Raw genomic sequence first — 24,686 nt, 5'->3', positions numbered from 1 at the left:
TGGCACAAATCATTTTACCCACATAAAAACAGTTAAATAAGACTGTTCTCTTCTGCTTGCCTTCTCCTCCCCAGCCCCCTCCTCCCTCGTCGGCGCATGTTTATTCCAGGATCCGACTATGGCCAAAGAAATATTTTCTTCCTTAGAACTTGTATAAAGAAAACAAATATTTATTTCTGCTTATCCTCACCTTCTTCGCAGTAACTCTTTTGATCCTCGTCCCTTTCTCACTTTAAGGTAATTAGTTTAGGTGGATAATCCTGTACCTAAGAAGTCTGCTAATTGGAACACTGTTATCAAAAATAACCTGAAATTAGATATTTTTATTTATTTATTTTTCTTCAAGCACATAACTTTTTTTTTTGTAAATGTCATTTTATTTATTTATTTATTTATTTATTTTACTTTATTGTACTTTACAATACTGTATTGGTTTTGCCATACATCAACATGAATCCAAACCGGGTGTATGTGAGTTCCCAATCCTGAACCCCCCCTCCCACCTCCCTCCCCATACCATCCCTCTGGGTCATCCCAGTGCACCAGCCCCAAGCATCCTGTATCCTGCATCAAACCTAGACTGGCGATTTGTTTCTTACATGATATTAAATATGTTTCAATACCATTCTCCCAAATCATCCCACCCTCTCCCTCTCCCACAGAGTCCAAAAGTCTGTTCTATACAACCGTGTCTCTTTTGCTGTCTCGCATACAGGGTTATCATTACCATCTTTCTAAATTCCATATATATTCGTTAGTATACTGTATTGGTGTTTTTCTTTCTGGCTTACTTCACTCTGTATAATAGGCTCCAGTTTCATCCACCTCATTAGAACTGATTCAAATGTATTCTTTTTTTTTTTTTTTCGTAATTTTTATTTTTACTTTATTTTACTTTACAATACTGTATTGGTTTTGCCATACATTGACATGAATCCACCACGGGTGTACATGCGTTCCCAAACATGAACCCCCCTCCCACCTCCCTCCATAGCTGAGTAATACTTCATTGTATATATGTACCACAGCTTTCTTATCTATTTGTCTGCTGATGGACATCTAGGTTGCTTCCACGTCCTGGCTATTATAACCAGTGCTGCAGTGAACATTGGGGTACACGTGTCTCTTTCAACTCTGGTTTCCTCGGTGTGTATGCCCAGCAGTGGGATTGCTGGGTCATAAGGCAGTTCTGTTTCCAGTTTTTTAAGGAATCTCCACACTGTTCTCCATAGTGGCTGTACTAGTTTGCATTCCCACCAACAGTGTAAGAGGGTTCCCTTTTTGCCACACCCTCTCCAGCATTTATTGCTTGTAGACTTTTGGATCACAGCCATTCTGACTGGTGTGAAATGGTACCTCATTGTAATTAGATATTTTTAAAAATAATGAATTATGGCTATATTAATGAAACTAACTCGCCGTAAGTGCCTAGAACCATTGGATGAGTCTGTGCCTGGGTGACATGGTGGTCAGAGAATTCTGTGGCACTGCCAGGGCCCAAAAGCCTGAGTCTGGGACTCTTTAAGACCACAAACCCACCCACTCTCCCAAGCCCCTTTCAGGCCACGTGTTCTCCTTTTGTTGCTTCCTTAGCTCTCCGTCCTGGAGTGTCCATTTCACTAAGTTTCATTGCATAGAAACACTGGAGGAAGAGAGGGGCCAAAAACAAGGGGATTCAGCGATGGAATTTCCTTCAGTTGTTCTTTTTAAGGCAGCTTGGCTTTAGGTGAAATCAGTGAATGTTATATTCCTGATCACATCATCACACTTGTGTATGCTTTTATATGGCAGTTACAGAATTTTCAATATAAAACCTCCTTTCTGTGTATAATATAGATAGACCCTGTCCATATAAAGTAATTTGACTGAAAAACTTAATGGTGTCCTAATTAAGCAGGAGGCAGATATGACTGTCTTCTGAAGTAATGGCCCAATCCTCTGAGACAAAGCTATTCTTAGATAGAATATTTTGAATCATTTCTCCTGAATGCTGTGACCCTTTTTTTTTTTCCCCTCTCTCCCTCTAAATCGAACAAGAGCAGAGGGAAGCGCTTTTCAACCTAGTTTTCATCATCAGACAGAAAGTATTCTGCATTCAGAAACCATTTCCAGTATCAAATTCAATTCTGTCAAGTGATTAGTTGAGTTTGGTAGAGAGTAATTTAAAAACACAACACTGGAAATGGCCGTGATGCTCCTGCACTGAAGGAGAGCAGTTGCTGTGCTCGAGTTGCAGGCCCCTTTTCAGTGACTGTGCAAGGCAGTGTGGGTTATTGTGTTACGCGTCTCCGCAGCTGGTACAGACCTGCATCTGTTGACAGCATGCGTTCCTACCCAGGACTGCTGGAAGGAACAGGGGAGCGGGTGAATTGATACCTTGCCTGCCTATCAGTGGCAGACGTCCTTTTATGTACATATGTTTATAAAGCTCTTTAGCCCCCTTCAAGATGAAAGGCTCTGTATAAATATGAGCTTTCGATTTTAGTACATGTTTGTAATACATGTGGTACAGTCCTAAATATGTATTTAGCTGATAGGCACTGTTCTTGTCTATTGTACAAATATTGACTTTAAAAGTATAAATATGTATTTAACCATCAGACCAGAAAAACATAGAAGCAGTTACTTCTCAGGTAGAGATATTAATATTGTATAAACCTATATATGCATATGTTTACATTATACCACATCAGAGCAGAGCATTTCTTTAAAAAAAAAAAAAAAGTCAATGAGAGCCCCAACAGAGTTCTTGATGTTCTGCTCCCTTTAAGGTGAGTCTTGATTTTACATTTTCATACGTTTATTCCCTTCTTTCTAATTTTATATAAATGTGATCTGTTGTAGTGTTAGTAAAACCTAGTGTCATTTCCTCTCAAACTTGAGAAATCTATTAGGTTGGTGAGAATTTTTTTTTCTCCTTAAATTTTTTTTCTCACTATGAAAATGTTCAGTGCACAGTAAAATAGAGTTAATAATATAAGCTCCCATGTACCCAGTGAAGAAACATTTTGTAGTGTTTTTTTTTTTTCTTTTTTCTGCCCTACAACATACAAGATCTTAGTTCCCCAACCAGGGATTGAACCCGTGTCCCGTGTATTGGGAGTGCAGAGTCTTAGCCACTGGACCACCAGGGACGTCCCATCTCCCTCTTTCAATTTATAAAATTTTTAAGTTATCAAGGCGTAAGCATATTAAAGAAATTTGGAAAATGGAAACAAATTCAAAGTCCCATCATCCTAAATTACTATCCCATCTTGCTGTTTTCTTTATTTCTGTTCACTCTACTCCCCAGCATGCTTTGCTTTCAGAGATAGAGAGTGTATGTGTATGTATGTGTCTTTGTGCTGTAACGCTGTGTGCTTACTGTATGCCAGGTGGAAGATTCTAAGATTTAACATGTATTTGTCTTCACAGCAGACTAGGTTGTTATTACCCCATTTTACTGATGAGGAAATTCAGGCATATAGAGATTAATATCTTACCTGAGGTTATGTGGCTAGAAAACGGGCTGAATTTTTATTCTGTCAGAGTCAGATTCCATTAGATTCAGATTCATTGCAGCTGGTTTCTGCATCTGTGTTCTTAACCACTGCCTCGTTGTTCCTCTCAGTTATTAGAATATACATGCAATCTTGTTATCCTTTGTTGTTGCTCAGGCATTCAGTCATGTCTGATTTTTTGAGATCCCATGGACTGCAGCACGCCAGGCTTCCCTGTCCTTTACTGTCTCCCAGAGTTTGCCCAAACTCAAGTCCATTGAGTTGATGATGCTATCCAACCATCTCATCCTCTGCTGTACCCTTCTCCTCCTGCCCTCAGTCTTTCCCTGCATCAGGGTCTTTTCCAGTGAGTTGGCTCTTTGCATCAGGTGGCCAAAGTATTGGAGCTTCAGCTTCAGCATCAGTCCTTTCAGTGAATATTCCAGGTTGATTTCCTTTAGGATTGACTGGTTTGATCTCCTTGCTGTCTTCTTAAAATTTATCATTACATCATGGGTATTTTAAAATACTATTCATAGTTTTATAAGGGGTCACTAGCAATGACCCCACTAATCAATATATTCCCTCAAGAAAAGTTTTTATCATGACATTTATTTTTTCCACTTTTTATCTTAATGTTAACTAATGTCCTTTTTCTGATCCAGGATCCAATCCATACATTGCATTTAGTTCTCAGTGATGTTTATGTTTGTGTCACAATTGATGTTTATCTTTCTGTATTGATTTAGCTAAGTGCAGTGGCACTAGTCTGGAATATAGTTCCTTAATTTCTCTAGTAAAGGTAATTGTGACTCATACCTTGAAGAGTAAGTAATTCATTCTAGGTATCAGGACAAGTTACTTCATTCCTCTGTGCCTTGGTTTTCTTATGGCAATCATATTTAAGTTAATAATGATAATAGCTACTATTTGAGGATTTTTATATGCCAGGCTTGGTACTAATTTAATGTGATGTTCCTCTCAACAATCCCTCCAGAAGGATAGTTATCCCCACTTTATAATTAGAAAAATTGAGGCTACACAATGTTATGTGACTTGTCCAAAGCTCTACAACTTGTCCAAGGCTATACAACTGAACCAAGACAGACTTTATGGTTTAATCTATTAACTATTATCAGTATTTGTTAACATTTATAGTATCATACGACTTCCCTGGTGGCTGAGACGGTAAAGCGTCTGCCTACAATGTGGGAGACCCGGGTTTGATCCCTGGGTTGGGAAGATCCTCTAGGGAAGGAAATGGCAAACCACTCCAGTACTCTTGCCTGGGAAAACCCATGGATGGAGGAGCGTCGTAGGCTACAGTCCATGGGGTCCCAAAGAGTTGGACATGACTGAGCGACTTCACCTTCACTTTTTATAGTATCATAAACATAAGTGTTCAAATGATGGTAGCTATTATTTTCTTTTTTTTAAATAAAATATTTTAATCATATTTTAGTACTGTTATTCTACGATCCCTAGAGATAAATTGTGGATGATGTTCTAGGCTCTTGGTGTTGAGTATTTTCCAGCTATCATTTTAAAAATAAAATGACTATGGAACCAGCAAATGTTTATTACTTCCATATTGTGGAATGTGTAGGAGTCCTGCTGTGTGATGGAGCAGATGATATGACGATTCAAGCTGACAAACTAAAAGCAGTGCTAATTCATATGTGAATAATTATCAAGTGAATTCTCTACATGAAGTTTCTTAGGAGGAGATCGGGAAGAGAGGAGTCCCTTCAGACTCGGGAAAGCTTTCTGAGGAAATGGAATTTGAGTGAACTTTATGGAATGGGTAAAATTTGGATAGGTTGAGAGGAAAGACAAAGGCAAACTTCATATGGTAAAGTTAATATTATAGATTACTGCTTGTAATAGTTGTTCATCAAACCCATAGCTAATATTAATTTTGTACATGGGGACTTTGAAGCTCAGTGAAGTTAAGTCAATTTCCCAGGGTCACACAGTTAATAAATGGCAGGGCTTAGATGTGGATCCAAGTTTGTTTGATTCCCCAGTCCTACATTCAGCATTATGTATCCCATCATTTGGTTAGCAGTAAAGTCTAATAGAATTTAAATTTAAATATATATAAATATTATATATATGTTTATATAAATATATATTTAAATATTTTAAGTATATAAAAATATATTTAAATTTAAATATAATTTAAGTATAAAGAATTGAGCAATAGATGCTTCCTTACATACTTATCCATTGTGCTTATTCAAAACTCAATCAAAAAGGAATCTCACTGTGCTGAGACTCAGACAACATTCTCTGTCCTGTACTGGTACTTTTTAAGTGGGGAGGGGGACAGTCGATGAGGAACACACTTTGAAAAGACATTGATAAAGAGTAGGGTGTTCTTGGTGCAGCTGTATTGACACCTAATTAGAAGTCAATATTGTAAGCATAATGACCTGGCCAATTGCTGAACTGACTGCCTAAGTGACACAGAGTCCCCAGGTAATAGCAAAAGATAAGAGTGTTATTTGCTTGCCCAGTGCCACTTGGACACAGTGTTTGCATTAGAATGCAAATGCTCAAGTAGATTCTTCTAGGCTTGTATCTAAGTGGCTCTGGCCTAGGTAGCAAAGGTTAATATATCATAAAATTTGGTGTGAAACCCAACCTTCCCAATTACAAATGTGTTCACGGGAATATCTTTTCCTTCCTGAAAAGCAAAAGAAGTGTTGGGTTTAGAGGGCCACATTAGAAGGCAGTTAAAATATTTTTATGGCTGGACGGCATCACTGACTCGATGGACATGAGTCTGAGTGAACTCCGGGAGTTGGTGATGGACAGGGAGGCCTGGTGTGCTGCGATTCATGGGGTCGCAAAAGGTCGGACATAACTGAGTGACTGAACTGAACTGATGCATTTAAAAAATGTGACAACTAAAAACTGAAAAGCAAATTAGCTAAGACTTAAAATGTAGACTTTATGAGCCACTTATAAATTTGCTCTTTGTAATTTGTTAAAAAATACCTATGATCAAATGACTAAACAAATTATGTGAATGTTTGATATTTAATAGTGAATTTTCTTACTGATTATTGTTTAACATAGAATCTTTCAATTTGGTAATATATATTATGAAGATTCAAGCATTTCAATCCACCATTTAAAAACCAATCTTGAGACAGTAATCTGAAGTAACTAACTGTTTATATGTAAGTATTTTCATTAAAATATGTAATAATAAAATAGAAACCTGGTAAGGAAAAGAAAGCAAAAAGTGTAAATTTAAAAGAGTAGTAAACAAAAATAAATTATAATATATTCATCTCAATATGTACTTATTATAATAATATTTACTTAAAGACTCTGATGCTGGGAGGGACTGGGGGCAGGAGGAGAAGGACGACAGAGGATGAGATGGCTGGATGGTATCACTGATTCGATGGACGTGAGTTTGAGTGAACTCTGGGAGTTGGTGATGGACAATGAGGCTTGGCGTGCTGCAATTCATGGGGTCGCAAAGAGTCGGACACGACTGAGTGACTGAACTGAACTGAAAATATTTTTCCCCACACAGGCATTATATTGATCAATTTCTTAAAAAAAAAAAAGACCAAAATTAACCTGATATTTGGAGTTTCTCTGTGCTGTTTTTTCAGATGATCTTGTTTCTTCTTCCTCTTCTCTCTTTAATGAGCAGATAGTGTAATCCTGCCTTACTTCCAAAGGTGATTGGATTTTTATCCATTTTGATTTGTATTTGGCCAGTGGTATATATTAAATAGCTTATATTCATCTGTGGGTGTTTCGTATATATATTTCTTAATGCTGAGAATCACCAATCTCTGTGTGGAAAGCTTCCACCGGCCTGATTACAGCGGATGCGCAATTGGATTGAAGAATGTGTACTCAAGAGCTTATGATCACTGGCCCGGTTGAGTCTGGGTGATGCATGTGGCTTTCCAGGGATGCCGCTATTTACATCTGTTAATGGCCCTTCTTGATGGCCGGCTCCCCGATGAGGTGATACGCAGCAGCCCGGGGATGAGGGTCCAAGGCTGCGAATGTGGCTGGGCCCCATTAGGCAGGACCAGGATTGCTTACTGGTAGGCTTTGTGTTTGGGGGCAAGTGGTGGGGGTGGGAAGCAGGATAGACAGAAAGATTCGGGGGTGGGGAGCAGAAAAAAGAATGAAAAACATTACTTATCTAGATATAGGGAAGCAGACAGGCAGATGTGAAAAACTGCAGCCGTAACTGAGGTATGAGTGAATAGAAAAGAAATGGAACTAGCAAATAAACAAGTAGAAGGACCGACTAGTTCTCATATGGAAGGGGGATTACAAGAGGAGAGGGCTGTGAGGGTTTGGGAAGAGACATGTCACCCCCACCTGTTAGGTCAGTATCATTTACTTGTGTGGCTGGACAGATGCTACTGAACACTGAGCAGAGATTTACATATATTAGTGCAGCAAGAGGTTGGTTACTTGGATTCCTGCATCCTTTGGTGTTCTGGTGTTGGGAGAAAGCAAGAGGTGCTCAGAGGAGGTGATGTTGAGATACAGCAGTTCCTGCAGAAATAGAAGATACCTGAAGCAAACCAGTAAAGAATGTTGCCATTATTCCTATCAAATACTTCTTGTTTTGTGACCCCAGGGACTATAGCCCTCCAGGCTACTCTGTCCATGGGATTTCTCCTGCAGGAATACTGGAGTGGATTGCCATTTCCTTCTCCAGGGGATCTTCCCAACCTAGGGATCAAACCCATATCTCCTGTATTGCAGGCAGATTCTTTACCACTGAGCCGCAGGGGTAGCCCTATCAAATACTGCTGCTGCTGCTGCTAATTCGCTTCAGTCATGTCCGACTCTGTGCGACACCATAGACGGCAGCCCACCAGGCTCCCCCATCCCTGAGATTCTCCAGGCAAGAACACTGGAGTGGGTTGCCATTTCCTTCTCCAATGCATGAAAGTGAAAAAGTGAAAGTGAAGTCACTGAGTCTTGTCCAACTCTCAGCGACCCCATGGACTGCAGCCTACCAGGCTCCTCCGTCCATGGGATTTTCCAGGCAAGAGTACTGGAGTGGGGTGCCATTGCCTTCTCCGTATCAAATACTAGAGGACAATAAAAGGGCCAGGATTATAAAAGTTGTACAGTCATGAGAGGTAGTCCTCTTCCTGCTTTCCTACATGTTAAAGGTTTCTTTGGAAAGAATCTCACAAAATAAGGTAATAAGTTAGAGAATCCTGGATTTAATTCCCAGGGCCACAGTATTCTTCCATACATATGCTGAGTGCATTTAGACTTTGGTGTTTCCATCTTCTGTGAGCAAACCCAAAGAAGAAATTGAGACAGCTGTGAAATACATACATAGTAAACCAGCTGTTCTCAACATAATCTTAGAAAAGTATGCCACAATATTTGCTCTAGTTTCCCACAGGGAGCTTGGCTCTTTAGCATTGCACATCTTTACACAAAGGTTGTGTCTGCATTCAGTCTGATATCTTCAAGAAGCCTGGAACAAAATTCTGCATGTAAGAAGCTTGTATTGATTTGTTTGTCTGTTTATGTCTTTGCAGATTGGCATGGTAGCTTGGAAAATGACCCTTAAAAGTCCAGAATATCCAGATGGCCGAGATATCATTGTTATTGGCAATGACATCACTTACCGAATTGGGTCCTTTGGACCCCAAGAGGATTTGCTGTTTCTCAGAGCTTCTGAGCTTGCCAGGGCAGAGGGCATCCCACGCATCTATGTAGCAGCCAATAGTGGAGCAAGAATTGGACTGGCAGAGGAAATTCGTCATATGTTCCATGTGGCCTGGGTAGATCCTGAGGATCCTTACAAGGTACAGATTAAGAGAAGATAATACTTCCAATTACTTTACGGATATGTGTATGTGTGTGTGTGTGTACAAATGTAGGCGAGAAGTAGAGGTTTAAGTTCTAAAGTTAGCAACTGTACTGTAAATAAATTCTCTCTTAATATGTTCACCTGGTCTTTCCTCCAGCTTGGAAATAGAACATCATTTCTTGGGCTGCACTAGATGGGAATAGTAGATATGCATTTAATGTGAGACATGTTAAGCCAGAAAATTATTATTACTGATTTTGTTATTAAATTATTCCACCTTGTCTTCTAAGACATGTGGTCAGTTATCAGCACAATCTCTCAGATCCTCAGCTTCTCTGATTGTTCTCCAACCTTCTTGCTCTACTTGAAACCTGCCTGTCCTCCGAAAACTCTTCTTTCTTTTTACATGGCTAATGGTTTCTCTTTCCCTTGTGCCACAGACCCTGGAGAGAGACTTTGATGAAGAGTCCCTCCCCCTGTCTAAGGCCAATCCCACTATGTTTGGTCCTCTCCCCTCTTGCCAGCTTAAGGATGTAGATCAAAGCTTCTCCCCCTTTTTTCTTGCATCATCATGTTGTCCCTCTCTATTAGAAGAAGACACATGTTTGTGTCTTTAGCACATAGATAGTGACCCCTCGAGTCACCAACCCTACCCCGTTTTTTCCTTCCGTTTATCATGAACTCCTTATTGCCAAATTCAGACTTAAATTGAAGAAAGTAGGGAAAACCACTAGACCATTCAGGAATGACCTAAATCAAATTCCTTATGATTATACAGCGGAAGGGAGAAATAGATTTAAGGGACTAGATCTGATTGATAGAGTGCCTGATGAACTATGGACGGAGATTTGTGACATTGTACAGGAGACAGGGATCAACACCCATCCTCATGGAAAAGAAATGCAAAAAAGCAAAATGGCTGTCTGGGAAGGCCTTACAAATAGCTGTGAAAAGAAGAGAAGCAAAAAGCAAAGGAGAAAAGGAAAGATATAAGCATCTGAATGCAGAGTTCCAAAGAATAGCAAGAAGAGATAGGAAAGCCTTCTTCAGCAACCAGTGCAAAGAAATAGAGGAAAACAACAGAATGGGAAAGACTAGAGATCTCGTCAAGAAAATCAGAGATACCAAGGGAACATTTCATGCAAAGATGGGCTCGATAAAGGACAGAAATGGTATGGACCTAACAGAAGCAGAAGATATTAAGAAGAGGTGGCAAGAATACATAGAAGAACTGTACAAAAAAGAGCTTCACGACCAAGATAATCATGATGGTGTGATCACTCACCTAGAGCCAGACATCCTGGAATATGAAGTCAAGTGGGCCTTAGAAAGCATCACTACAAACAAAGCTAGTGGAGGTGTTGGAATTCCAGTTGAGCTCTCTCAAATCCTGGAAGATGATGCTGTGAAAGTGCTGCATTCAATATGCCAGCAAATTTGGAAAACTCAGCAGTGGCCACAGGACTGGAAAAGGTCAGTTTTCATTCCAATCCCAAAGAAAGGCAATGCCAAAGAATGCTCAAACTACCACACAATTGCACTCATCTCACATGCTTTTACTAAAAGCAAGGCTCAAAATTCTCCAAGCCAGGCTTCAGCAATACGTGAACCGTGAACTCCCTGATGTTCAAGCTGGTTTTAGAAAAGGCAGAGGAACCAGAGATCAAATTGCCAACATCCACTGGATCATGGAAAAAGCAAGAGAGTTCCAGAAAAAACATCTATTTCTGGTTTCTTGACTGTGCCAAAGCCTTTGTGTGGATCACAATAAACTGTGGAGAATTCTTTAAGAGATGGGAATACCAGACCACCTGACCTGCCTCTTGAGAAACCTATATGCAGGTCAGGAAGAAACAGTTAGAACTGGACATGGAACAACAGACTGCTTCCAAATAGGAAAAGGAGTACGTCAAGGCTATATATTGTCACCCTGCTTATTTAACTTCTATGCAGAATACATCATGAGGGACGCTGGGCTGAAAGAAGCAAAAGCTGGAATCGAGATTGCCGGGAGAAATATCAATAACCTCAGATATGCAGATGACACCACCCTTATGGCAGAAAGTGAAGAGGAACTAAAGAGCCTCTTGATGAAAGTGAAAGAGGAGAGTGAAAAAGTTGGCTTAAAACTCAACATTCAGAAGACTCAGAGCACGGCATCTGGTCCCATCACTTCATGGGAAATAGATGGGGAAACAGTGGAAACAGTGTCAGACTTTGTTTTTTGGGGCTCCAAAATCACTGCAGATGGTGACTGCAGCCATGAAGTTAAAAGATGCTTACTCCTTGGAAGGAAAGTTATGACCAACCTAGATAGCATATTGAAAAGCAGAGACATTACTTTGCCAACAAAGGTCCGTCTAGTCAAGGCTGTGGTTTTTCCAGTGGTCATGTATGGATGTGAGAGTTGGACTATGAAGAAAGCTGAGCACTGAACAATTGATGCTTTTGAACTGTGGTGTTGAAGACTCTTGTGAGTCCCTTGGACTGCAAGGAGATCCAACCAGTCCATTCTAAAGGAGATGCGTCCTGGGTGTTCATTGAAAGGACTGATGCTAAAGCTGAAACTCATGTATGGATGTGAGAGTTGGACTATGAAGAAAGCTGAGCACCAAACAATTGATGCTTTGGAACTGTGGTGTTGAAGACTCTTGCGAGTCCCTTGGACTACAAGGAGATCCAACCAGTCCATTCTAAAGGAGATCCGTCCTGGGTGTTCATTGGAAGGACTGATGCTAAAGCTGAAACTCCAGTACTTTGGCCACCTCATGTGAAGAATTGACTCATTGGAAAAGACTCTGATGCTGGGAGGGATTGGGGGCAGGAGGAGAAGGGGATGACAGAGGATGAGATGGCTGGATGGCATCACCGACTCGATGGACATGAGTTTGGGTGAACTCTGGGAGTTGGTGATGGACAGGGAGGCCTGGCGTGCTGTGATTCATGGGGTCACAGAGAGTCGGACACAACTGAGCAACTGAACTGAACTGATAACAAGACTTCTTTTCAAGATTTATTTGTCATTTGGCTGTGCTCTCCTGCGTTCTAGCTTTCTCTAGTTGCGGCAAGTGGGAGCTACTCCCCAGTTACCGTGCAAGGCCTTCTCATTGTGATGGCTCCTCTTGTTGCAGAGCACGTGCTCTAGAGCACATGGAGTTCAGTAGGTGCAGCGTGTGGGCTCAGTAGTTGTGGCTCGCCGGCTTACTTGTCCCGCTCATCACGTGGAATCTTCCTGGATCAGGGATCAAACTGGCGTGTCCTGCATTGGCAGGTGGATTCCTTACTACTGAGCCACCAGAGGAACGCCACAGCAAGACTTCTTAAAAAGAGTTTCTGTTCTTGCTGTTTCCAGACACCTTCTCCCTCCCATGCCCTCTGGAACCCATCTCTATTTCTCCTGCACCCACACTGTTCCACTGGAGCTGCTTATGTCAAGGTTGCCATTGATTCCCTATTAAACTATGTTGAGGATCTCACTTATGTGACGTTTCAGCAGCATTCCATGCAGTTGGTTAGGCCTTCATCCTTGAAATGCTTTCTTCTCTTAGTTTCCAGGACCCTATAATCTCCTTTTTACCCTTCTAACCACTCTTTCTCAGTTTCCTTTGCTGCCTTTTACATCTCTAAGAGTGTCAAGGGATGATGGAAATACTCTTTATTTTGATTGTAATGGCAGATATGCACAAGTGTATACATTTGTCAGAATTCATCAAACTACAACACTTAAAACTGATGGATTTTGTTGCCTGTAAATTATGCTTCAGTAAAATTCATTTCAAAAGTATATGAGAATTGTTGATGACCACTCTTAAGTACTTGGGCTTCCCTGGCAGCTCAGCTGGTAAAGAATCTGCTTGCAATGCCGGAGACCCTGGTTCAATTCCTGGGTTGGGAAGATCCACTGGAGAAGGGATAGGCTACCCACTGCAGTATTCTTGGGCTTCCCTTGTGCCTCAGCTGGTAAAGAATGTGCCTCCAATGTGGCCGACCTGGGTTTGATCCCTGCGTTGAGAAGATCCCCTGGAGATGGGAATGGCTACCCACTCCAGTATTCTGGCCTGGAGAATTCCATGGGGTCAGAAAGAGTCGGACATGACTGAGTGACTCTCACTTTCACTATTAAATACAGTGTTTCTTTTGGGATGATAGAAATATCCTAGAATTAGATAGTGGTGGTGGTTGTACTATATCTCAATATACTAGAAACTATTGAATTGTATACTGTATGATGGCTAGTTTTATGTTAATGTGAATTTTATCTCAGATTTTTCAAATTATTTTTTAAAATGTGAATGGAGATGTATGTCAAGGTCACAAAGGCTATAGCAGATCCAAGTCCAGGATCTCCCAGCCTCAACCCCATCGGGGCTCAGAGCCACCTCACCTGGTGCTTTGGCAAGATAGCTTTTACAGAAGGTGAGGTAGAAAGAAAAAAAGTGTTTAGGGCTCAGCCCCTGGACCTCTCCTCTTTTCTCTATTCACCTACCCTTGGTCATCTCACCCAGTGCTCAAGATTTAAATTCCATCTATTAACTGGTAAACTTCTAAATTGATATCCTACCCCTGAGCGTCAGATTCATCTGTCCAGACTCAACCTCTGCCTGCACATCTGCCTCATGGGCAGCTTCTAGTCGTCTTCCTTGCATGTGTTCTTCCTGCAGTCTTCTCTGGCTCAAGAAATGATACCTCTGTTCTTCTAAGTAAAAGATCTTAGAGTTATGCTTGACCTGTCTTTCTCACACCCCACGTCCTCTCTGTCAGCGAATCACGTGTGCATCCCGACCTTCAAAATATACCCAGAACACAACCGCCTCTGACTGCTTCTGCTGCCCCGTGGTCCAGGTCCCCGTCATGGACCTTCCTGCTTCTGGCCTTGCCCCCCGCCACCCCCCACCCAAAGTCTACTCTCAGCAGAAAGTGGAGGGCTTCCCTGGTGGATCGGTGGTAAAGAATCTGCCTGCCAGTGCAGGAGACGCAGGCTCAATCCCTGGTCGGGGAAGATCCCACATGCGGCAGAGCAGCTCAGCCCACACACCATGACTATTGCGCCTGTGCTCTAGACCCTGGGAGCTGCAACTTCTGCAGCCCGCATGCCCCAGAGCCCCTGCTCACAACAAGAGAAGCCGTGCAGTGAGAAGACCATGCAACTGAAGAGTAGCTCCTGCTTGCCGCAGCTGGAGAAAAGCCAGTGTTCCAGTGAAGACCCAGCACGACCGAAAATAAATGAAAATGGAAAGGAAAGAGAGTGGAATGATCCAGTTAAATGTAAATCAGATCGTGACCCCAGACTTTCCTGTGATTAAAAGCCTTAAAGGCTTCCCAGCTAACTCACATGAGGCCCAGAAACCCTGCAGTTGCTGGCAAGTCCCTCCCAGGCGGGCCTCCAGTGGCCCCATCCTCGCCTGCTCCCGCCGCGTCCCTCACCGAGGCTCCTCCGGCCTCCTCGCCCTGTCTTGAGCCTGCGGGGCACACTCGGCACCTTCACGCTTGTGGTTCCTTCTGCCTGGAGTGCTTTTCCACCAGATATCCCCATGTCTCACTTCCACAGCACTTCAGGTATTGGCTCAAATGACATTTTCAGCAAAGCCTTCCCTGGCTATTCTTCTAGAAGGTCGAGTCTCCCAGCTGTCCTGTCTCCTTCCTCTATTTTACTTTTTTCCCTTCAAACATTATTCCCATTAACATTGTATATTTAACTTACTTATTTTGTGTATTTTCTGTATCTCCTACTAGAAGATTAGTTGTGTAACGCCAGAAACGTTTGCCTGCTTTGTCCCTTCCTGTTTTTCCCATGCCTTGACCAGTGCCTTCCATGTCATAGGCGCCTGATAAACGTGGCTGACTGACATACTGCCGATACTCCCTGCTTTCTCAGCGAGAGTCAGGCAGACTCGGCGGCAACTTCAAATCCATGTCTCTGGCATGTTGTGCTCATTGTGGGACAAATTCAGTTAAACCGTGGACATAGTTTCTCATAGTATTTCAAGTGTTTTTCTCTGCTAGCTTTTTTTTTTGTTTTTTGGTCTGAGTGACTCATTCACTTAAGGTGAATACATGTGTTAAATAACTCTGTATGTGAGTGTGCATATGTATGTATAAAAATAAGGCAATTAAGAAATGTTAGTATGATTTTTTAATGTACCTAGGGATTATTTATTTTAAAAAGCAAATATTTGTTTGCTTTTTTATTTAAAAAATGAAATGTTTATTTAAAACAAATGGTTCAAGCTTAGTGTTTATTGATCATTAACATAGACATCTGGTTTTAAGATTGAATACTCCAGTTTTGTGATGCTTTCAATTATCCTTGACCCATCTATATTTTGATGGTACGATGGTCCCATTGTGAGAAAATGATGAATAGTAATTCATGCAAATCTTTAAGTTTGTGTTGATATTTTTAATGGAGGTATCACTTAAGATTAGAGAATGCCCCCTTAACCTTGATGAAAAGGAAAATGAGTGGAATGTATCAGTACCGGAAGTTGCAGCTGCAAGACACCTGATTTCAAGGATACAGTGACACAGAAGCAGACACCTCCATCTTTCAAAGGAGCACTCTCTATGCTAGCATTCTATGAGACAGTAGCTCTTAAGACATGATTTGGCGATTTACAGCTAGCTTAGAACCATTGCATCATACATGCTTTGCTGGGTCTTCTGGTCATTTGGTGATGGCAAATAATGGGTTAAAAACTATTTGTGCTTCCCACAGGGATACAAATATTTATATCTGACCCCTCAAGATTATAAGAGAGTCAGTGCTCTCAACTCTGTCCATTGTGAACATGTGGAAGATGAAGGAGAATCCAGGTAGGTGTTATCTATCAGAATAATTTGGCCATGGATTCAAGAAAGGAGAATTTGATCATTTTTTTCTCACTGTCCTGCTGATCATGACCCTGAGCAATGAAGACTGCTTGTCGCATAATCTAGGAGCCTTAGGTATCTCTGCTGTACCACTTACTAACTAAAAGGCAAAATTATTCATTGAGGCTTTAAAATTGTTTATTATCTGCATTTGAAAAGTTGGAACATACAAATAATTATGAATAAAAAGTAAAAACCAGCTATAGTCTTAGCAAGAAATCACAGTTATTAATATATATTCTTTCTGTCATATGTATATACATCTTTTTTCCTACATAATTGGGGTCATAATAGAAAAGGTCTTTTGTAATTTATTCTTTCCACTAAAAATTATTTTGGGGGGAACTTTTTATATTCTTACAATATTATTTGAGAATGTGATATTTAATGGCTTCATATAAATCTTTATAATGAATGTATCATATCTGAACATTCAGACAATTCTAATTTTTACTGCTATATCCCTGGACTGATCATTCTTTTATGTAAACTTTGAGGAATATCTCTGGTTATTTACTTGGTGTTAATTTCTAAAAGTAGAATTAGTAGTCAAAAAGTGTGTCCATTAAAAAAATTTTTTTTTTTAACAATTTCAAATTGTCTTCTCAAGAGCTGCATTCCCACGAACAGTATATGTAGTGCTTGTTTATGCTGTTTAATTGTTCTCCATCCTTGCCAACATTGATTACTGTCAATAAAATAGGATGAAAACAGCAATTGTTATTTTAACTGGTATTTTTCGGTCACCAGTGAAGTTGAACAGTTTTATAATCTATCTGAAAGTATTTTCCAGAATGTTAATCAGTTGCTTCAGTATCATTTATTGAATAATTCATACCTTCTTCACTTTTATAATAATCTTAACTCAATTACCAGGCTTTATATTCTGTTTTTTTGTTCTATCTATTCTTGGACTAATGCCACACAGTTTTAACTGCTGTAATGGGCCAGGGTTCCTCACATTCTTAATTTTTCCCCCAAATTTTATCAATTATTTTTGTCTTATTACATATAGGCTCATTTTTTTTAAATTCCCCAAAACCTCCCATAATGATTTTGATCCAGGTTGCATTAGGTTTATAAATTAGGATGATCTGAGTGCTTCATAATATTAACTCTTCCCAACAAGATGTATGGTGTGTTTTTCTAATTATTTAAGTGTATATTTGAAGTTTTATAGTTTTCTTCACATAGGTTATGCCAGAAGGTCTCAGTCTTTTTTGGTTCACAGCACCCATATTGTCTCCGTAATTTTTTCATAGCAGCTTTAGGCAAAAAGATATACTTGGTATTTCTGATTATTGAGTAGTCAGACCCAGAGGGCTTCATAAGTATTTACGCCGTGAACAACATGGGTTTGAATTTCTTGAGTCCACTTCTGCATGGACATTTTCAACAGTAAATGCAACAGTACTATACCATCTGTGGTTGATTGAATCTGTTTATAGACATGGAAGAACCATGTATTAATAATCGAGCACCAACTTTAAGTGATACTTGAATTTTCACCTACTGAGGGTGGATGCCCCTAATTCTGGCTGTTTGTTGTTCAAGGGTCAACTGTATAATATATCTAATAGCTGAAAAAATTTTTTTAATTTCATTCTTAAATAATTGCAGTTACTCCTTATGGGATATTTGCATCTGCACGACGTTGCAAATCTTAGAGTCAGCTTGGACATCTCCACCCTCACATCTTGTTCTGCACTGGTTTTTGTGTAGAACTCCCTCCACCCCGCACCACCTTCAAAACTGAAAACCCATCTTTGCAACGATTGTCAGAAGGAATGTAGCGCTACCTAGTGTTAAACCACGAACTCCTTGAAACTAGTAGTCACATGGGAGCCATCAGATATCACATAGTATTTCTCCCAAAACTTCGAAACGCCCTTCAGTGCCCCTGAGGGTTCACTGTGGCACCCATCCCAGGATGTCTTGGTGTACAGTGTAGGTATGGCGGGATTTTGCCGTTTTTTAAATAGCTCTAAATGTTTTGCACTTTTTTCTTGCTACTCTGAACAGGATTCCCACCCCACCCGCGCCATTGTATCTTTTAACTCTTTGTTACTGGTATCTCAGAAGACTTGATTTTTGTATATTGTTTCTGTTCAAATAAGTCAGTTTTCTTCTCTGAGCTTCAGTTTCCTCATCTGTACGAAGAAGAATCAAGTGAGCTTATATATATGTGAAGCCCTTAATGGCACAGTACTAAGCACATAGTAAGCAATCACAGACCCTGGCTGTTATTATCTATGATAATGGAGAGGATATTCCTTATCACACTGTACGGTTGTGAGGGTCAAAAATGACACACACGAATCTTTCATAATCATATTATGTTACACGAAGGTTTTTATTATAAGTAACATTAAAATGTGGCACTGCCTTTTTGTTTTTCGGCCATGTGATGTGACATGCGCAATCTAGTTCCCTGACCAGGGATCAGACCTGTGCTCTTGCAGTGGAAGTGCAGAGTCTCCAGGGAAGTCCCTGGTACTACTTTAAAGAATGATAGTCTTAAAGGTAGAAGACTTAGATCACAGAGCAGAAAATGGGAAGTTTTTTATTCTCTTTCATGTAATGCAATAGGAAAAGATGTCACTTAACAAATCATAAACACCTCTGAAACAGTATGCACTCCTTAGGAGGGAAAAGATCTGCTTTACAAGGAAGGCTGGCAGGGCCCATGGGTATGTGTGACTCTATGGCATGTGAGCCTTATAAAAAGAACACTAAACCCCCTCCTCCACCACCAAATTACTGTGGCGTGTTAACCCATTAAAGCAGATTGACTTGACCTGTAACATAATCTAGAGTCTAGATACAGAGCCAAATGAAGAACTGGGAGAAGGAATTACTGGGAATCTGGGAAGCAGAAACACAAAGCCACAGAACAACAGCGAGAGCAAAGAAAAGGAATTGGTGGAAGGCTGGAAGTAAAGGAACAGAGAAATATGGGGGCAAAAAAAAAAAATAGTTTAAGAGCCACTGTGGGATATTTATTTATTATTTCAGTTTCTAAAACTGCCCAGTGCCAAGGCTTCTGGGTACACGTGGAACAATAAATAACATATGCCCATCTCTATGTCCCACTTTGTATTTTTCCTTTATTAGTTGCATTCCCCATCTCCCATTTCGCATTATCAGCTATCACTCCTAATCTCCCACCGAGAAGACCCATGAGTGGCTCCCCTTGGATCTGCAGGCTGCTTTCTGGACAACTTGCCCAGCATTTCACGTTTACACACAGTCTCCCTGCCCCTCCAGAGCACTGTGCCAGGAACTCTCGTATATACACTGGGTGCTTGCCAAGGAGCAGGGATAGAATGCACTGTGTTGACCTTCCCTTCATCCTTGTCTTGGAAGGAGAGGATTTGGAACTTGAGAAATTGTTGTCACTGTGCCTCTGGATTTTTTTTTTTTAATTCCTAGGTAACATTCATCTAAAATGTTTGATTTAATGGCTGTGGCTTACTGTAGAGATACATGTCCTAGAAAGTAAGAGGTCTTCTGACACTGGAGCGCCATCTATGTGTCAAACCCTCTCATTGCTGCTTAAATTTAACTCAATTCAACTCTCAGAAGAGGATACACTCTAATTCCCATCTTACACAAGTTACCTTATCCCTAGAGTTGCACTGCTGTATGTGTCAGAGCAGGGATTTAAACCTGTCTGCTTAGTTCCAGATTTTGCTCTTTCCGCTATACCATGTTGCTTCCAGACAAAATAAGGCACCAAGCTAAGAAGGGAAGATATATGAATGACGAGTATAAAAAATGTACAGAGCTCTGGTGTTAAATATAAGAGTTCAGTATGCTTTTAACAGCCTATTAATGGTGGTTATTCTCTTAATGGATTGTTGTTACTGTGTTTAACCTGTCTAATTTGGCATGACTCTATCCACCAGGTACAAGATAACTGACATTATTGGGAAGGAAGAAGGGCTTGGAGCAGAGAACCTTCGAGGGTCTGGAATGATTGCTGGGGAATCCTCTTTGGCCTACGACGAGATCATCACCATCAGCCTGGTAAATCTTGGCCGAGTGTGAGATTTTTGGAGAGCTGGCTGTGACTAGGATTTGCTTTTGCCACCGTCACTGCTGTTCAGCCTCAAATGGGAGCATTTCTTTAAAAAAAAAAAATATTGCTTTATTGGCTGTGCTGGGTCTTTGTGGCTGAGCGTGCTTTTCTCTACTTGCAGCGAGTGGGAGCGAGTGTGGACCACGGGCTCGAGGGTGTGCAGGCTTCAGTATTTGCAGTTTCCTGGGCTCTGGAGCACGGGCTTAGTTGCCCCATGGCATGTGGGATCTTCCCAGACCAGGGATTGAACTCATGTCTCCTGCACTGGCAGGCGGATTCCTATCTCTGTGCCACCAGGGAAGCCCCAGGAGCATTGCTTTAAAATTGTAAATCTGCAGTTTGATTTTAATTGTGCATAATAGTAGGATGATAGGGTAATGTACATAATTGGATTCCCCAGATGAAACTGGCACCTTGTGTTAGCTTTTAGTTTAACTTGTTATTTCTCAAATATTCTACACAGTATTAACAGCTTAAATTTCATTTCCTCTTAACTAGTTTCCTTTTTCATACCTCTAGTGTGGATGCCACACATCTGTGGAACAGGCAAAAGTGTAAGAGAAGTAAAGGGTCTGAGACCCTTTAACTGTTGCTTGAATCATTGAATGAATTCTGTACCTTCTTGGCTTTAACCGGGAAATTGTTTTTGTATTGTCATTTAACCAAATAGATTTCCTAAAAAAACAAAAACAAAAAACCTAGCTTCTGTTCATGTGAATTTTTTGTATACTGATAGCTTAATTCTTACAGCTTGCGAGGGAACATAAATATATGACGCATCGAATTTATTCTGTTTTTAAGGTTACGTGCAGGGCCATTGGGATTGGGGCTTACCTCGTCCGACTGGGACAGAGAACCATCCAGGTCGAAAATTCTCACTTAATCCTGACAGGAGCTGGGGCCCTCAACAAAGTAAGTTTCTAGGGTTTGGGAGAAGTGTGTGAAGCTTTTCCAAGACTGTTGTGAATTCTTAATTCTAGGTCTTGATTGGTGGGGGAAGATATTCAGCTCACGCCTTCCTCAGTCTCTCTCTGCTCCTCTCTCCGTCTTCTCTGCCTATTCATTCATTTGACATAATGAGTATTATGAGTACCTACTGTGTGCCTGACACTATTCCAAGCCCTGTGGATATGTTACATTCTGATGTCTTTCTAGAAAGATCAGATTGACTGCATCTGTTCTGCCCTCTCCCTCTCTTTTTGTCATCTGTGAGCAAGCAGTGTGAGATTTATACCTATGAAACATCCTCTGAACATGGCAAGGGTATCAGGTTTTAATGTTTTGAGAAACTGTGAAACACCTCTGAAGAGGAACACTTAAGCCGTGGTCCCTTATAGGTAAGGAAGTACTTGGTGAATGTTGAATGGGAAGTGGGCGGGTGGATGCATGGATGGATTGCTGAGAAAAGAGTGTGACATGGACGTTCACTTTCCCGTCCAAAGAAATGCTTGTGCCTGTTCAATCCAAGTGCATAGTGGCTTTTCCAGAGAGGGGAAAAAATATATAGCTTTCACTCTTACAGTGACCTCAGTACATAAGAATACCTGCATATACAAAGGACCATGTAGTTCCCCCTTCTTTGCAGGCATAGGAAAATTATTTTCTCTCCAAAGCTAGGAATATGTAATAGTCTAAGGCTGGCTGGCTGACCTCATACAACTCACATAACCTCTCATCTTTCTCTATCTGCCAAAGATGAGTAGCAGTTTCCACCTTCAAATGAGGAAACAGAGGTAAAAGCACCTGGAACTTGGCACAAAGCATTGGCCTGTGCTGCGCTTCGTCACCTTTTCCTCTCTCTTAACATGGTTTGGGGATCGAATTTGCGGAATTACATGTGTGCTAAGTTAGTTGTTTATTAGACTTGCACGAACTTTTTTTTTTTTAATCCAGCCTTGACTTTCAAGTAGAAGGATTGGAATTCAGTGTCCCAGCCTATCATCCCCATTTAGAATAAGTTGACACTGCCATCAGTCCAGTTAACTTTGGGGGACGCCAGAAATGAGAATGATGTGAGGTGATAAGCTTGCTCTCTGCACCCATGTGAACTCTGTATCCTTCTCTGGGTTTGCCTTTCTCTCCAAGGAAAGCAGAGTGGTGCTCACAGAGGCTGGCTTGGATGTCCTGCTCTTTCTTGAGAGAGTAGCCTGGAAATAAAGATTGTGAACTGTCTCTACTGAGGGAGATTATTGCTCTGAATGAAACTGGCTAAGAGTCTTACGTTTTTAAAAAGAGTTGTTCTTTCGGATCCTTTTTCTTAGAATGAGATATTGATGCATGCTGAAGAGAACTGTACATACCATTATCTGTGAGGATCCAGTGTAACGAAGACACCTACATTTCTACAGTGTTCCTCTACCTGAGCAAAGAGCTAATTTCTGAAGTGCCTTGTCACACTGAGTTTCTTATTTTTTCCCTGATAGCAAAAGACTATTCCAAAAGGCAGAGGTGTTGTCATTGTTGTGTTATTGTCACTGCTGCTGGGGGTTTTGTTTGTTTTTTCCTGAAAGCTTGGTAGTTGAATTTCAATCTTGCTACGAAGAAAGCATTAGGGATTTTGTTTTGTTTTCTTAAAATCTGGTTGAATTGCTGTGATCAAATTCATTATATTCATCTTCCTCTTAGCCTGCAGGGCCACTGGTTAAAGAAGAAGTCTAGTTGTAGGGAAGAGACAGTGAAGCTGCAGCTGTAACTTACCCTACAATGCTTGTTTCCAGAAGGATATGATCATTTGTAGCTGAAGAGAGTGATCAGTTATAGGGGTTACCTAACCCTGCCCTGACTGCTTCTCTATCCTCTTACATGGAGCTGGCAGACCCCCGATTTCATGCAAATTCATTAAAATGTCCTGTCTGCCCCTGTGCCTCTCAGGTATGAAGAAGGGGACTAGACGGGGGCCACATACTCCGGCTGCCTCCTCCGCCTTCTTGATTGTGCACATCCTGTCTTTGTGCGCGCCGCTATCACTCTCCACACCTGCCTTTTCTTCTATAGGAGTCTGTCCCGCATCCACTGGGCGTGTGTCCAGGTCACTTTGAGTGCGTGTCTCTTCCTGCCCGAGCGCTAGTCTCTGTCTTTGTGTCTGGATCCCTCTGTGTGTGTGTGCTTCCCTGAGTCTCCATGTGTGAGAAAGTCTTTGTGTGTGTGTGTAGCCCCGCGGAGCCTCCCCAAGCGCTGACCATCTACCCTGTCATACGTGTGTACCTGTGTAAATGTAGGTGGTGGACGCAAGCCTTTAGACTGTAAACATTTGACCCCTACCTTTCTGAGTCTTCATCCTTTATGTTAAACATTAGGGCGAAGAGTCAGAAGGGAGGGGGCGCATGGCGAGGTTGTAGGGGAAAAAAAACCTGTGTGTGCAAGTGCCGATCCCGTTGACCCCTTTGAAAATTGAAATAATGATAATGCGCGTCTCCTGACTGCATCAAAGTATCAGCACATCAAAAGCCAGGAGGCATGAAATGCAAATGATAAAGTGAAAGCAGATGGATTGTGCATGATCGCCCGATGCCCAATGAATTTTAAAAGGTGCTGGATTGCAGAGGGGGGGTGGGGGGGTGGGGGTGGTACTGAAATAAACACGTTATCCCTGCGATTTTTTTTTTTTGTTCTTGACGCGCACTCCTGACAGTATTTTTTTCACACTTGAGTGAACACCCACTTCATCTCTCTCTCTCCTCTTCTCTCTTTCTCTCTCCTTTCTAACTCCACCTCCCCACCCCCACCCCCACCCCCCACCTCTTACACGTCTCAGGTCATGTCGCTGCAGCTCCGGTGGAAATAATAAGATATAAACCACGAGGTTGTTATTTGCATAGAAATAGCATGGAGCCCCAGGCAGCAAGGGAGAAGGACACAGGGATCATTTGTCTAAAATTTTAATGAAAACTTTTGCTGAGGCAGAGATTTTTTAAAAAACTTTCTTTCTCCCTGCTCTTCTCCTCCCCCTCCCCGCCCCCCTCCACCCCATCTCTGCTTTGACTGCACACAGTTGGGTGTGAAGAGAAAGGGTTGACACTCCACATATCACACTTCTGTAAGGCAGCCACATGTAAATTGTTTGTTCCTTTAATAGAAACGAAGCTGGAAAGACACACATTCCCAACTTAATACACTGCGTGTCTGCGTCAAGCTTTTATGGCTGCACTCCGTCTCAGCAGCCACGTGGTGTTGCCCGTCGTTAGCCAGCCCGGTTTTAATTAGTTTAGCCCTTCCTACCTCTCTCTTCCAAAGACTCTTACTTTTAAAGGATTTCTTTTTGTAGCCGGCAGTGGTCACCTGCACATAAAACATGACCATCCCCACGGTTTCCTGTCTCTTCCTTTCAGTGATTTCACTGTTCACTTACACATCTTTTTTAGCGGCTCCATCCTCTGCCATCCTGTCTTTTGTTTTCCAAAACCAGAGAGTGCTCCCCGCATGTGTA

At 41.3% G+C, this 24,686-nt stretch overlaps 1 protein-coding gene across 2 annotated transcripts in view; it reads left to right on the top strand.

Moving 5' to 3' along the window:
* ACACA (acetyl-CoA carboxylase alpha) overlaps window positions 1-24,686 on the top strand; it is a 214,412-nt gene that overhangs the window by 131,161 nt on the left and 58,565 nt on the right. For both annotated transcript variants that reach the window (XM_068978814.1, XM_068978813.1), the window contains exons 40-43: window positions 9,035-9,304; window positions 16,025-16,122; window positions 20,088-20,208; window positions 21,062-21,172. In XM_068978814.1, the coding sequence (XP_068834915.1) occupies window positions 9,035-9,304; window positions 16,025-16,122; window positions 20,088-20,208; window positions 21,062-21,172 (600 nt within the window). The remainder of the gene's footprint in view (window positions 1-9,034; window positions 9,305-16,024; window positions 16,123-20,087; window positions 20,209-21,061; window positions 21,173-24,686) is intronic.

Source organism: Capricornis sumatraensis, chromosome 8 (assembly GCF_032405125.1).
Source record: "Capricornis sumatraensis isolate serow.1 chromosome 8, serow.2, whole genome shotgun sequence".
In the NCBI taxonomy this organism is placed as follows: domain Eukaryota; kingdom Metazoa; phylum Chordata; class Mammalia; order Artiodactyla; family Bovidae; genus Capricornis; species Capricornis sumatraensis.
The sequence above is the reverse complement of the archived record's forward strand: the minus strand, read 5'-3'. Positions and strand labels throughout refer to the sequence as shown.